General features: G+C 42.1%; 1 protein-coding gene across 1 annotated transcript in view; it reads left to right on the forward strand.

The window, feature by feature from the left end:
- The window catches only part of MEP1B (meprin A subunit beta), an 85,049-nt gene that overhangs the window by 64,522 nt on the left and 4,114 nt on the right, over positions 1–16,413 (forward strand). Inside the window, exons 11-13 of the mRNA XM_077270411.1 lie at positions 6,952–7,392; positions 10,192–10,371; positions 15,203–15,377. Coding sequence (XP_077126526.1) covers positions 6,952–7,392; positions 10,192–10,371; positions 15,203–15,377 — 796 coding nt within the window. The remainder of the gene's footprint in view (positions 1–6,951; positions 7,393–10,191; positions 10,372–15,202; positions 15,378–16,413) is intronic.

Raw genomic sequence — 16,413 nt, forward strand, 5'->3', positions numbered from 1 at the left:
GCTGATCTATCACAGTGTTCAAAAATCGTACTAATCAAAATTAAATCTTATTATGCAAAAAGCAACCCTCGTATAAAATATGTTGCAAAAAAAATTACTGTTAAAGAAATTATTTTTTTGGGCAAAAGTATTAAATCATAAAAAAATATATAAATTTGGTATGACTGCAATTGTATTGACCAATAGCTTAAAATGAAATCATTACTTACTACACACACGGTGAATGCTGTAAAAAAAAAAAAATATATATATATATATATATATACAGTGTATATATATATATGCTTAAAACAAGGCTACAATTGCTGTGGGGGAGGGGTTGTTCATCCAGCCTCACATAAAAGGTGATCAGAAAGTCATATGTATAGAATTCCAAAACAAAAAGAAAAAACGCCAAACCGCACTGCCAGCTAATCACAATCCAAATGTGTTGTTATCCACTTCACACTCTACAGGTTAGGGTAGCTATGTGTATCTCTTATCAACTAAGGGGTGCGACATCCAGCAAGTGTGCACTTAGTCCAATGGAAAAAAGAAAGAAAAAGGAGCGCACTTACCCCTGTTGTAAAAGGTATCACTTTGTTAGAACATCTTTAAAAACAGATTGCTGGGAGGGATGGGAGCAGCTCCGGACAACGGCCGTTTCGTGCGTACAAGCACTTCAACAGGACCCGTTGAAGTGCTTGTACGCACGAAACGGCCGTTGTCCGGAGCTGCTCCCATCCCTCCCAGCAATCTGTTTTTAAAGATGTTCTAACAAAGTGATACCTTTTACAACAGGGGTAAGTGCGCTCCTTTTTCTTTCTTTTTTCCATTGGACTATATGTATAGAATTGTATCAGTGAAAACTACATCTTGTCCTGCAAAAATTAAGTAAATAGGATTTAAAAATGGCCAAGCAGAGTGGATGTGATTCCATGAGAACCCCTCGGTTGGCAACAAAAGGCTCCTATCAGTGTAGCCATAAAACCTGTGGACCTTGCAGGTACATGAACAATACCAAACAGTTTGTTACTTATCAGACAGGAGAAACCTTCAAAATAAAATCGATGATGAATTGTGGGAGCACATATCTAGTGTACCTTGTGTCATGTGAGAAATGCAGAGTACAATATGCTGGGCGCACCACCAGCACACTGCGCAAACGATTATCAGAGCATATTTATGATGCACAAAACCATACAACGCGCAGTTTGTATGGTGCTTCTAAGCATTTTCTGAATGCTCACTCCAGCGATGTGTCTGATTTAAAAATCACTGCAATTGAAAAAATAAATATAAGACACCGAGGAGGGGACATAATGCATGAAATGCATAAAAAAGAAGCATGCTGGATTCTGCATTTAAACACTAGAGCTCCCTTAGGGCTCATACTTGCCAGAAAATCGGATGAGTCTCCCATGTTAATACCCGGCGCTGCTGCCAGCTCTCAGGAGTGGAGCGTGCAGCCGCATAGCAATACATGGAGCTGCACGCTCCGTTCCTGAGTGCCGGGTGCAGTGCCGGGTATTGACATGCGAGACTCATCCGAGTTTCTCGCGAGTGAGTATGCTGTTGTGAATTCTGCTCTTGGGCTCCCTCCGGTGGTTATAAGTGGTAGCGCTGCTGTCTCTGAATCGCAGCATTCATCAGGTGTGTCCACTTATTGCACTTCTGACTGGGCTATTTAGTCTTGCTTGACCCTTTAGTCAGTGCCAGTTGTCCATTGTTCCTGGAGGATTCACATCCCTGCCTGGTCTCTCCTGCTTTGCTGTTCATTTCAACAAAGATAAGTTCTGGCTTTGATTTTTGCAGTCCACATGCTGTGGGCCTTATTGTTCAGTTCTTTTCCATGTTTTGTCTTGTCCAGCTTGGTCTGTATAAGGATTTGTTTAGCCAAGCTGGTATCTCTGGAGATGCAGATATACCCTCCATATCTTTAGTTAGATGTGGAGATTTTGTATTTTCTGTGGTGGATATTTTCTAGTGTTTTAATACTGACTGCATAGTACTCTGTCCTATCCTTTCTATTTAGCTAGAGTGGCCTCCTTTGCTAAATCCTGATTTCAGTCTGTGTATGTTAGTTCCCTCTCCTCTCACAGTTAATATTTGTGGGGGGCTGTTTATCCTTTGGGGATTTTCTCTGAGGCAAGATAGTTTTCCCTTTTCTATCTCTATGGGTATTTAGTCCTCCGGCTGTGTCGAGATGTCTAGGGAGTGTTAGGTACATTCCATGGCTACTTCTAGTTGCAGTGTTAAGTTCAGGGTCTGCGGTCAGTACAGGTACCACCTTCTCCAGAGTACGTCTCATGCTGCTCCTAGGCCACCAGTTCATAACAGTATGCGCCCTTAGGTTTGAATCAGAAAACATTTTTAAGTTATTTTTATTAATAAAAGAAAGGAAGGAAGGGGAAAAAGGAAAGAAAAAAAAAAGGAAAAAGGAAAGGAAAGAGTTTTTATTTATATTTATTTTATATTTTATTTATTTTTTTCTGCAGAAATAATCTTTGGGATGTTGCTCCATAGTTTTTGATCTACATGTGATATGCGGTTTCTTGTGTGTATGTTGTTCCTTATTGATTGGTATGTGTTCTAACACTAATTACTCATCAGCTGTTTCACAAATGTCATTTCCTCTCCTGAGCAGGATATCAAGTCAGGAGTTTTGTCTTTTTACTCATTAGGATTAAGACCCACACATGGGTCGAAACACGTAAAGTTTTATTCTCATGTGGGACTAGCTATCCCATTCTGTCTTGATCTCCAACAATGTTTTTAAGAGGATTTGAATATACTTAAAAGCAGGGGTGTAACTACAACAGGTGCAGGGGTTGCAATCGCACCCGGGCCCTGGAGCCTAGGGGGCCCTAAAATTCCCTTTGGCCTATATAAAAAGTGTATTGCTATTAAAAATGTAAAATATTTTGGGGCCCCGTTGGAGCTTTCGCATCGGGGCCCATGAGTTTCAAGTTACGCCACTGCTTAAAAGCTTTTATTATCAATAAGATGTGCTGTATCATTACTGATTATTCACACGTCAGTATTTGGTCAGCATTTTGCACCACTGTTCTTATCCCAAAACCAGGAGTGGAACTTACAGAGGAAAACTATAATTGAGAGACTGCCACCTGGTCTGTGTTTTGGAGATGCTCATGGTTTTGGCATACAAAGACTTATGAAAGACTGATAAAAAATACTGATGTGTGAATAAAGCCTTACAGATGCATAACTATAACTATAACTGTAAAAACAGACCGCATATAATGAAGATTATGCAAATACAAAAAAACTATGGCTGTTACAACTATAAATAAGGCCTTATTCATACACCAGTGTTTTTGTATCAGTATATGCCAAACGCAAGAGTGTCACAGAACAGGGGTCTTTTTGTTAATGATAGTTTTCCTCTGTAAGTTCCCCTCCTGGTTGTGACATACATACAATGATGCAAAATACTGACGAAATACTGAAGTGTGAATGAGGCCTAAATCAGGGGGAAAAAATCCAAAGGTCCCGACTGTCCAGAATACAGCAGGAAAGTCCTGGATTTATGTCTGCGCCCCCTGTCCCGGGGAGGTCAGACATGTCCTCCTGCCAGGTTAGACTCATGGTTAAAATTTACTGCAGTGCACTGCAAGTGCTGTATAATTTGTCCCTCTTTTTTTCTTTAAATGTTCTGAGGTATGTCTAATACAGGGTGGGCCATGTATATGGTTACACCTAAATAAAATGGGAATGGTTGGTGATATCAACTTCCTGTTTGTGGCACATTAGTATATGGTAGGGGGGATACTTTTCAAGATTCAGAGCACCGATCTGGCATCAGTTGAACATCCCTTCGACAGATATTAGCTACTCACAAATGGCACCCTTACAAAATCCAGCTGCTGTAGCATCTCTGCTGCAATGACCCAGGTACTGTGTTCACCAGACATCAACACATTTTCTATCCGCTCCTCATGTGTTAACCTCTGTGACATGTCAATGCTGTAAACAAAGAGAGACTTGTAAATAACTCATGAAAGAATAAAGGTACGTTAAAACCAAGCACACCATTGTTTTTCTTGTGAAATTCTCAATAAGTTTGATGTGTCACATTACCCTCTTCCCATTGGAAAAAATAAAGTTGGATTCAAAATGGCAGACTTCAAAATGGCCGCCATGGTCACCACCCATCTTGAAAAGTTTTCCCCCTCCCATATACTAATGTGCCACAAACAGGAAGTTGATATCACCAACCATTTCCATTCTGTACCCATATACATGGCCCACCCTGTAGAATGTGTCAAGAGGTTTATAGTGAAAGAGACCCTGATATCAGTGATGAGACACTTATAGAGATGAGTGAACCCAAACTTAAAAGTTCGTACCGAACAGTTCATGCCCGGTTGCTAAACGCTGAATACTGACTTCTCTCGGAAGTCCTGTGCAAAGTTCGGAGTTCCGAGGGAAGTGAGAGAGAGTTTTTTCCAGCTCCAAAGTTTGGGTCCCCATACATTTCAATGGGGTTCGGTTAGTTGTTCAAGTTCGAGTAAAGTACTGTTATGCGAACAGAGCTTTAAGTTAACGTTCGGGTCAGGTACCAGAACCCGAATTTCCACAAGTTCACTCATCACTAGTCACTTACTGGGCTGCTTGCTGTAGTTTTGATAAAATCAATATTTTATCAGCAGTAAATTATCACTAACTATTTAACATGCTCGTCCATATTCATGAGTTCTGTATAATCTCACACCCATCACTAATTGTCAGCTTTCTGCCTATGCACACAGAAAGCTCCCAATCAGTGGTGTGCGTGGAAACAGAAATCAGCATTCAGAGAATTGGAGATCTGCAGCAGAAAAAAACAGTAAGTAATATATTGTTTGAATTAGGATCTCTGCCATACATCATGCTGCTCTCAGACGTGGTAGTAAAATCCTGTTGGTAGATTCCCTTTAAAGTGTATGTACTATGAGGTACTATGTACCTCAGTTCTTATGAATCGTATTACTTTTTGGATAAGGATATCTCTACAATATGGCACTTAAAGGGAACCTGTCACCCTCCCCCCCCAGTTGTTTCAAACTAAAAGAGCCACCTTGTGCAGCAGTAATGCTGCATTCTGACAAGGTGGCTCTTTTAGTTCTGGGTGCTGTAACTAGAGAAATAATCCGTTTTATAATTTGTCCGAAATACCTGGTGTTCAGTCAAGTAGGCCGGCGTTTCCCCCCTGTTTCAGACAGCACACAGCTGACACTCACATCTTCTTGGCGCCGGGCGCCGCCTCCTCCTCCTCACCGCTGTTTTCAAAAGTAGCCGGCGCCTGCGCTCTTTTCCCCTGCCTGGTGCAGGCGCAGTGAGCGCTGGCCGTCTTTCCTCATATGCAGCCCAGCTGACTGCGCCTGCGCGGCCGCCCTGCTTGTGAATCCCCGCCCCCCAGTGACTTATGATTTATTCACATTGTGTTGCTGGGATTCACAGGCAGGGCGGCCGCGCAGGCGCAGTCAGCTGGACTGCATATGAGGACAGACGGCCAGCGCTCACTGCGCCTGCACCAGGCAGGGGAAAAGAGCGCAGGCGCCGGCTACTTTTGAAAACAGCGGTGAGGAGAAGGCGGCGCCCGGCGCCAATAAGATGTGAGTGACAGCTGTGTGCTATCTGAAGCAGGGGGAAACGCCGGCCTACTTGACTGAACACCAGGTATTTCGGACAAATTATAAAACGGATTATTTCTCTAGTTACAGCACCCAGAACTAAAAGAGCCACCTTGTCAGAATGCAGCATTACTGCTGCACAAGGTGGCTCTTTTAGTTTGAAATGACTGGGGGGGGGGGGGGGGGGTGACAGGTTCCCTTTAATGGAATATGGGACATTTTTTCTTTTGGTTGTTTCGTATCATTATGAAATTGGCACCATTTGAATGTACAGTATTTCTCCATAGACTTCTATGATCAGCATGTTAAGTGCACAGGGCGGTAGTCATGGGTGAGGGGCTGCTGTGTTCCCACACCCTGGCACCCTACAAATGAGCGGTGTCCCGATTCCCATGTGCTATGATTGTGGTGCAGTGCACTCACACTTTGGTCGCAGGCCTCTGCCTTCTCTGGTTCTTCGGGTTCACAACCCACCGCACACACATTAGGGGACATCCAATTCATTTTGTAATAAAGATCTTTACTTAACTGTCCATTTTCATCCTAATGAGACACACAGTATTGGGTACAAACTTTTCCATTTTCAAAGTCCATAACGCAGCACGTTCTGATGTCCGCTGTTCGCTTGCCTTGAGCCTGGTCTGGCATCTCTAGCCCCTGGGATACTTCTTCTGGCTCTGCAGCTTCCATGAGTCCCGTCCTACCTCCCGTATGCAATTCCCCATCTGACTTCTTTTCCTAAGAAGATATTTAGGCATGCATCACAGTGCCTCAGTAGGACCATAGGCCCCGCACGTTCCAGGAATGTCGCTCCGAGTTTTATGGCTGACGTTCTCTTCCTGCTGAACAGCCCGTGCTCCTTGTGCTCCTCGGCTTCCAACTGCTGCTATCTCTCCATCTAAACTCTCACTTTCCCTCTGACTGCCTCTAATTAGAAATTGTGCCACTGGTTAACTACCACTGCCTCTCCCATAATCGAGCAGCTCAAAAACACATTAACTGTTTATTAACCTGTACCTATATAACTTCCTAATTTTATAGCGCCCACCACTGCACTTTCCCAATGCTCATGTATACCTGAGGCTCTATCTATTCCTGTGTTCTATACTTAACCCTATGTATTATACATTAGGAACAATATACACTATCTGCGCACCTTAGTGCCTTTAAGGTTGTATGTACAATATAACCACATAACGTTATCTTCCGAAGGAGAGGCGTATGACCGTCCCTATCACACCCTTACAAGCACAAAACCGGCATGGAGTCACCGGATGGATGTCTTCAGAATGACAATTATTGAGGCAATTGTTGTATGATTATTTTTTCTTTTTAGGTCAACCAGCGGAATACTGGCAGTTATACCACGTCTCTATATCCACCAAAAACAAGTTCAGAGTAGTTTTTGAAGGAGTAAAAGGCATCGGAGCCTCTGCTGGTGGAATTTCAGTTGATGACATCAATTTTTCAGAGGCCAAGTGTCCACATCATATCTGGCACATCCGGAACTTTACCAACCAGCTAAGCAATCTATCCCAGCCGATTTATAGCCCACCGTACTATTCTAAGGACGGTTATGCTTTTCAAGTGCAACTTTCAGCCAATGCTGATAACCTAGAGATATATTTCCATCTCATCTCTGGAGAGAATGACAACAAACTACAATGGCCGTGTTCTCTCAGACAAGCGACAATGACTCTCATGGATCAAAATCCAGATATTCGAAAGCGCATGTCAAATCTGCGGAGCATTACAACAGATCCCAACCGCCTGACAAGTGAGTAGAATACATGATTTATCATCGGAAGTCTTATCACAAATTAAACTTGCAATTGTCCACTACTATTAGTACAAGTACAAGGGCTAAGTACTTGTAAAATATAATGACACCTAGAAATATAAAGAACAAATAACGATAAAATAACACTGATTCATTTGTTATAATAACATAAATTATTAATGTGAATAAAAGACTCTTTGGAATATATAGAAAGTTTCATGGTATGAAATAACAGACTGAGTAATCTTAACCTTACAATCCTCCATTGTTCTCATGCTGATGACTCCTGGGTCTCCTGCCCGTCTCCGTATCTTGACCTCCCACGATGATGTTTCGACACAGCAATCACATGTGTGTGTTGAACCGTTGTACTGCAGGCCGGTGTCCAGAGACTTGTGGGGAATCTTTAAGTATAGCAATATGCAAATTGCCTCTTCTGAGAAAAAGAGGACTTAACTCTATAGCGCCACCTGTTGGAAGTAGCGATCCTACAAGTCACAATCAACCCTCTAACGAGTCGTGCAATATGACTTAGGATAAAACTTTAAGTATATCATTAATTTGTTATTTTATACCATTATAAGCTTTAGGTAACAAAAAATTTGGAACTTTACAACCCTTTTCAAGGAAGTGGCATATTATTTTAAGCCGATGTATCAACAGATTTCACAAGACAAGCAGCAAACATTATTAAGCAGATCTCTAAAGGTACCGTCACACAGTGCCATTTTCATCGCTACAACGGCACGATTCGTGACGTTCTAGCGATATCGTTACGATATCGTTGTGTCTGACACGCTACTGCGATCCGGATCCCCGCTGAGAATCGTACGTCGTAGCAGATCGTTTGAAACTTTCTTTCGTCGTCTAGTGTCCCGCTGTGGCGGCATGATTGCATCGTGTGACACAGGTTGTATACGATGTGCGCACAGTAACCAACGGCTTCTACATCGCAAATACGTCATGAAATTATCGCTCCAGCGCCGTGCATTGCAACGTGTGACCGCAGTCTACGACGCTAGAGCGATAATCATACGACGCTGCAACGTCACGAATCGTGCCGTCGTAGCGATGAAAATGGCACTGTGTGACGGTACCCTTAGACCTGACAAGGCTGGTGTGTTTACTTTTAAAATTCATGCTAGAATGGGTACAAAATTCTGGTGTTAGGAAGAGCATTTTATAAGTTAAGCATTAGAATGAACTCCGTGTATTCAATTCCCTCCCTCCCACACAGACCCACAGAGCCTGAAGGACAGCTGAAGATCGCACTGGGCAGTGTGAGAGCTTAGCAGTGGCAGGGAGGAGGGACATTCACACATTTATTTATAATTATTTTACTCACTTATATAGTACCATTAATTACACAGCACTTTACAGATATTACAGCACTGTCCCCATTGGGGCTCACAATCTAGATTCCCTATCATTATGTCTTTGGAGTGTGGGAGAAAATCGGCGGAAACCCACGCAAACACGGGGAGAACATACAAATTCCTGCACATCTGTGTGAAGTGTAAGTGTGCTGTCTGATTTTTTTTTTTTTAGCACATAGACCTGCTGTGTATATCCTAATCTAAGGCCGGGATCACACATGTGAGAAACACGGCAGAGTCTCGCATGTTAATACCCGGCCCTGCCGCCTGCACTCCGGAGCGGAGTGTGCGGCCGCATAGCAATATATGGAGCCGCACGCTCCGCTCCTGAGTGCCAGCGGCAGTGCCGGGTATTAACATGCGAGACTCGGCCATGTTTCTCGCATGTGTGATCCCGGCCTTAGGGCTCATACTCACATGCGAGAAACTCGGATGAGTCTCGCATGTCAATACCCGGCACTGCACCCGGCACTCAGATCGGAGTGTGCGGCCGCATAGCAATACATGCGCTGAACGCTCCGCTCCTGAGTGCCGGCGGCAGTGCCGGGTATTGACGTGCGAGACTCATCCGAGTTTCTCGCATGTGAGTGTGAGCCCTTAGTTTCAAAATTGGATCGGAATAGGATCTGCTCTGAGTCTCATGGATCTCACACTTGGCTCTGTGATTTTCACAGATGTGCAATTATGCGTTGCTCCAAAAAAATTGTTACTTTTAAAAGTGTTTTATGGCAGTTTAGTGGCATAAACACTTCGATGAATCAGGACCTATGGGTATGTGCGCCACCTGATTAAAAAAAAAAAAGCAGGCAGCACTCGGGCATTTTATACGGCTATTTAAATGTAGCCTAAAGCTACACTTCCATGATGAGCTTTTGATAGTGCAGATTTTCTGCACCATTTCTGCAACCACTAAGTTAAATAAGTTATTTGCATTTTTTGAAAATACGCAGCATGAAAAACTCACCAGAAATTGGCCTAAGATGGAGTTAAACTTTCATAAAGGGAGATACAGCCTTTCTGACAAGGATACAGCATACTTATCAGTTCTAAGAGATTTATATGGAGCGAATTAAAAATACCCAAAGGATACAGGCTAAATACAACATTATGGCTGTACCATCTGCAGCTCCTCACTTTTGAGCTTTGGCAGGACTGACTCATGTACACTGACTGTAAAGCTCCAGCAGCAATGAGGGAGGCGCTGGAGCTTTAGCATCAATTGCTGCAGTGTTCAGAATGGACGTCTGCTAATAAACCACAGGAAAAGTTAAAACTTATTGCAAGTGGTGCATCATATGAATTCAATTTATAATTGGATGTACACTGTAACTGTGGTTATATAATAATATACATGTTTATGGCTTTTAATGTAGATGTTAAAAGACAGAAAAACTCATAAAGGGTGCATTTTTAATTTCAGATGGTGATCAATATTTCTGGGATAAACCTGAATTAGTTGGTTCCTCTGTTTCCTTTGATAATGGAACACAGTTTTTCCGTGGACCAGGACTTGGAACTACAGCATATATCACACATGAAAGAGTTCGCAGCAGAGATTTTTTGAAAGGAGGAGATGCCTTCCTATTACTATCAGTAGATGGTGAGATGAACAATGATAACATCTAAGTCTCAAATATCATAATGTCATTATAAGAAAAACACAAAATCCTTCTGGCAACTGCACCACTATAGAATTGTCTCAGCTGGGCGTGCATGGTGCAAGGGTAGGTTTACACACCTACAATGCTGTCTGCTGAGCTCTGCATCTGGGTTTTTGTTGGAATCTCCAAAAAAACAGATTCCACAGGAAGCCCCCGACATTGGGGCCATGCACTTCAATGAAGCCTATGGAGAAATTTTGGTGGACAACGCCTGTGCTCGGACACGGCAGTGTTCCTTTCTTTTTAGACATAAACAAAAAAGTGCTCTACCATGTTTTTTGTACATGTATGAAAAAGGTGAATACTGCCTGAAAGGAGTTCAGACAGTGTACAAAAAGATCTCATTGACTTTATTGAAGTTAGTGTCTCCATTGGGAATCTATCGGGGTTTCCATCAGAATCCTGTTTTTAGGGGACTCCAACGTTCTTTATTTTTGCTTGGACTTGTTTTCATCTTTTTAGTATAAAAAGTCACATTTTGTGCTAAAGGTTGCAATGTTTGGGGCAATATTTGAGGTGTACATTAAATTACTATGGGGGAAACTGGATTACATTTGCAGAAAAATTTAGTGACTCTTCAAAAAGTTGGAAATGAGGTGAAAATATCTGGAAGCCTTAAAAGCAGCAAGCTTAAAATAAAAAAAGATAAACACAAGAAAAGAAGCAAATGGAAAGTGTAGAATGCTCCCATCAGAGTCACTGATTGGCTGCTGGGTTGTCAAGGTAATGCCATAGCCAATGTCCGGGACCGGAAGCAATGGTGGAGACTCACCGGTGGGCCCGGGGAAAGCGAGTACAGCCCTTTGCCATTTTAGAACAAACTGGGGTACAAACTTAATTGAAAGGGAACAACCCCACACACACATTAGATTAACCTCGGTTGAAACCTCCAATATTAACAGGTTCATCCAACAGTGTAATGTGTATGGGGACCCCCGAAAGATGGTTGTAGGGCGAGTTACGGATCCGGCATGTCCAATATCAGACTCATTCTATTGTGCTCTAAGGGTTAAGCTGCTGCCAGAGGAGTCTGACATGGGCTCTATGATAGAGAACACAGAAGCGTTCTGCAAGGGAGTGCTCCTGTGTTTATAGGAGGGAAGATCAAGATAGCTGCTGGCCGAACCATACGCCGACAACCATATAACATGTATTCGGAGACATCTCAGAAGTTCACATTGTTCAACTTGCTTGGAGTGGAAATGTTCTGAATGTTACCAGAACATTGGGGAAATGTAAGAACAAAACATTTCCTTCTTTAAATTAAAAGTTTTAAGGTGTTAATCATCCTGGTAATAAGTTGTCCCAGTAATCTGAGCGCAGGCGGCTATTCACGAGATAACAAGGTGCTTATCTCCTCTGACCTTTTTACTATTCCTCTTATCTTTTTTATTACTTGTCATACCTTTGAGCATTGCTGTAGCATCTACTATGATAGCTTTGTTTTCTTGTACTTTGCATTGACAGTCAGCATTCTTTGTGTAAGCAATGGCACATCATGTTCAGAGCCTACCTTGGTAAGGATTTTACGATTTATACCAACGACCAAAAATGCTCGCATACTGTGGGATATCTTACAAATAGCTTCCTTTTGTAGAAGAATTAAACAGTATGTAGACAGGTATATGCTATTTCATTATACACCTACAGTATGGATGGAATAGCTTATTATACTTCATTATTCCATCCAAAAAATTATGCCAGACAGAGAACAAAAGGACGTGCTATTGTGGGGTGAATATCGCTCTATGGGAACATTTCTATTACACAGTCGGTCATTCATCTATGGCTGCCATCATGTTATACTGCAAATTCCCTTCTGGAAAATGTCCATAGAGACAACACTTCTCCTGGAAAAATAAGATGTTTGAGCTAGGAGTTGAATTACTGTGGTGTCCCCAGATGCATAGAGTGAAGGGGCCACGGGGACAGCGGCCCCAGGCTTCAAATTCTATAAGGGTGAAATATTTAGGCTATCTCTTATGGTCAATAGCAACATACCTGGAACCCAGCAAGCACAACGGTAACAATAGATATGGCATTGCCATTGACTGATGTGCTCTGCATTGGCAGCAACCAAGATGACAAAGCATTCAGTGTAATAATATGAAAAACTTGGCACTCGTTGGTATGCAAGTACTAAAGAAAGTTTATTTGGTGCAATCCAAAATAATGCAACGTATTAAACCAATTTTGACTTTTCGGTCTGCCACCAAGACCTTCATCAGAAAGGTAGCAGATTACAAGAGAAAAGAGGGAACATCTGTTTGCGCCGTGGCCATTCTACAGCATCAGTTGTTGCATACCATGGCACCTATAGTTGTACTCTTCTTCTCTCTTATAATCGGCAACCTTTCTGATGAAGGTGTGGATGGTAGACCGAAATGTCAAAATTGTTAAAATACATTGCATTATGTTGGGTTGCACCTAATAAACTTTCTTCAATTCTTGCATACTGACGAGTGCCGAGTTTTTCAAATTATTGCATTACGGGTTGGACCCCTATGCCACCCCTTCACAGAGTGATATACTGTATACCACATGTTATTTAAGATTTCAGTGTAATCATTGTAATGAGAACCTTTCTTTTGTCTCAGTCGCTGACTGCGCTGAGTGCAGCTTTTAAGATTACTTTTTCATGCTGCTGCACTCTGCATAGGGAGCAACAGAATGAGACTAATCCTTCTGAAGACTTACCCAGAAGAACAAGTAGATTTGCTCCCTATCATTTCCTTATGAAACTAGTAAGCATCACAGTTACACAGATAAATAACTGATAACATATTACAGCAAAAGTGCTTTGAATTCAGCAGATTCTGCTACACGGTCTCCATCTTATCAAAAGCCATAGTTCCAAGTCCTCTTTTCTCTCCAGTATTGTTGCCTGTGCAGAGCGCAGCAGTATAGAGAAAAGACTGGCAGAAACAGTCTGTACTTCGAGGTGCTGGTGGACGGGTGCAGAATCCTAAGTGTATGTATAGATGTTATTCGCTGCACACTCTTATATCAAATATGCAGAAAGTTTTATTCTAATTGCAGATATGAAGTAGACATGTAATTATACATCAAGGTGCAGGGAGAAATGCGTCAATGACATACAATGTTTCTCCCATTTCCTGGGTTTTATTCACAACGTCACTATATGCAGAGTTGAGTAGAGCCAGACTTAGGTGCGGGACCGCCTCTACTAAACTCGGCATACAGTTAACAAAACCCATGAAATGGGTGAAACATTATATGTCCTTGCATTTCTCCCTGCACCTTAATGTGTAATTACATTTCTAGTTCACGTCGGCAACTTAAATTAAAATTTCTGCATCTTTGAAATAAGAGTGTGCGGTGAATAACAAGCTCCACAGTATAACAAAGTCATTTCAACTGCTGCGCTCTGCATAGACAGCAATTGAGATACTTTAACTCGGGCTGTGCAGCTGTTAGTGAATAAAGGTTAAGGACCGATTTATCAAGGATATGTCGGTAATCACAATATTTTTGTGCATCTCAAAGTAACAGAACATAATTTAGACTTTTTGTGCTTTTACGCCAGTTTAAGCCAGCTGTACCAAAGTGAGCCGAGCTGGGGCTGAAAGGAGCGCAGTTTAGCCTGACCATCTTAGTTTGTGCCCTAAAAGTGGTATAATTATGCTATAAATGTACGCCAGTCCCTGGCTAACGTAACATTCCTGGTGGGCGGAGGTGCACACCAGTTGTAAGGTGCACTGACTTCATCAAGAGGCGTCTTTTCACTAAGATTAGTGTGCAAATAGGCAAAAGAACAGTAAAAAAGAAGCAGGAAAAGTTGTTGGTAAGCCCGTGACTACCAGAATGCAAATCACATATTTGTAGTCACTAGTGATGAGCAAAGGTGCTGGGATAACAGCTGATCAGAGCACGCTCAGGTGTTATCCGAGCATCTAGGCGTGCTTGTGTATTATGGTCGACTTCCTGCGGCTGCATGATTTGCGGCTGTTAGACAGAATGAACACTTGTTGGGATTGTGCAACAAACAGGCCAGAACTCCAAACTAAAACCTGGGTCAGTCAGGTGTTGCCTGTTATTGATATGCACTAGTTTTGTGCATAATGCGATGGCCCGTGTAAACAATCATTAGTGTGCAAAGGCACATTGGTTGTTATCTGCAAACTGACCAAAAATACTGCAGTCTGAACAAGTCCTTATACAGCAAATAGCTCCTGGAATGTGACAGATGACAAAAAAAATATATAAATATTGTAAGGTGGCCACGGGAAAAATAGTTGCTGGGAGGTATGTATCACAGAGGAGATTGTCATCTGAGATATAAACCTTTAGCATTTCTCAATATATATATTGTATATGCACACTGGGTCTATGAAGACAGAGCTGTCAATCAAAACAGGGGAGCGGGCATAGTTAGAGGGAAAACAAGCAGATGGGAAGGTGTATGTAAATGTTTGCCCCCGCCATGACACACCGATTGGCAGGGCTTAGTTTAAACAGTAATTCTGTGCTCACAGAGCTATACAGGCAAATGGGAAAGAGAAAGTGAAAAAAGGTAGAAAGGGTTAAGAAGAGGTAAAAAGAATATCCATAAATAAACTGAGTGAGAGATCTTATAAGACATTGATAATCTACAATGAAACTGAATACACTTTTTATATAAGTGCAATTAAAAATATAGTATACAAGCTGTATACTTTACATCTAGAATGAAATATTGAAATCACCTTAGAAATGTATGTGCACATACAAATTGTTTCTGATTTAGTAATGTCTTTTATTTTACACTAGATGTAACACATCTAAATACCACTCAACCAATACCTCCATCCACTGCACTACCACCAGCATCAGCATCAGCATCAGCACCTAGGACAACTTCCAAACCAGGGACTGATGCTTGTACTAACTTTGGATGTAAAAATGATGGTGTCTGTGTCATTGAAGGAGAGCGCCCGGTTTGCAGGTATGACTAAATTATCATATTTTCTACATATATAAATGTTAACAGGTTAACAGTTCTTCTTAAAATTTGGTACAGTTCTTTTTTTTTATGTAAACCTACATGATAACGAATATCAGTGTTGATGCTAGGGGGGCTGCTGAGGTAGCTGGGGTACCAATCCTTTACAGGGGAAGTGTACCCCTAAGTCTTTATTACCGATTGGCAGGGCCGGTTTTAGAAAAAGTGGGGCCCTGGGCAAAAGTTTAAAGTGGGGCCCCAAATGCTCAAATATTGCACCATCACACAAACATTTCTGTTGTATTTACATGCTGAATTCAGGCCGCTAAATGAGCGTGATCGACAATATTGAAGTTGTTCGACACTTGTTTCCCAGCCCGTATAGGGTAGGTGCACACGTTCAGTAACTGGCAGCGCTTTGGATGCAGCACATGCCCACTGCGTCCAAAGCGCTGCCGGCTATTGAAGGCAGGTGAATCCGCATGTGTTCATTGAACCATGCGGATTCACTGCATCCAATACATTGTACAGGTGAAATTTATCTTGGGAAGACAAATAAAGATAAATTGACCTGCTGCTGTCTGGAAAGATGCTCCACATGTCTGTCTCCGCGGGTGATCTGCGAGTGTTTGTGCACACATAGTGGACATGGGATTTCTTGAAATACCATCCACTATGCTGTAACATCTGGACGCTGCACAAGTATGCAACGTCCAACCCCGCATCGTTTACTGACCCTGTGCATCTACCCTTACTCCGGCTGAGGAAGAATGATTGGTACAGATAATCCTTGATACAGTATAATGCAGGTCCCATACAGTACATATAGTAAAATGTACTCCCCATAGTCCTTGGTAGAGTATAATTCAGCCCCCTCAGAGTATAATACAGCCCCCACACACAGTATAATGCAGCCCATTCAGAGTATAATGCAGCCCCACACACACAGTAAAATGCAGGCCCCAGTTTGAGATCTGATGTTTGTAAATTTTTGCTGAGAATGTTGATGCAAATTTCACTCTTTCTGGTGCAAGTAGTA

The sequence above is a fragment of the Ranitomeya variabilis genome, chromosome 6, assembly GCF_051348905.1.
Source record: "Ranitomeya variabilis isolate aRanVar5 chromosome 6, aRanVar5.hap1, whole genome shotgun sequence".
Taxonomy (NCBI): Eukaryota; Metazoa; Chordata; class Amphibia; order Anura; family Dendrobatidae; genus Ranitomeya; species Ranitomeya variabilis.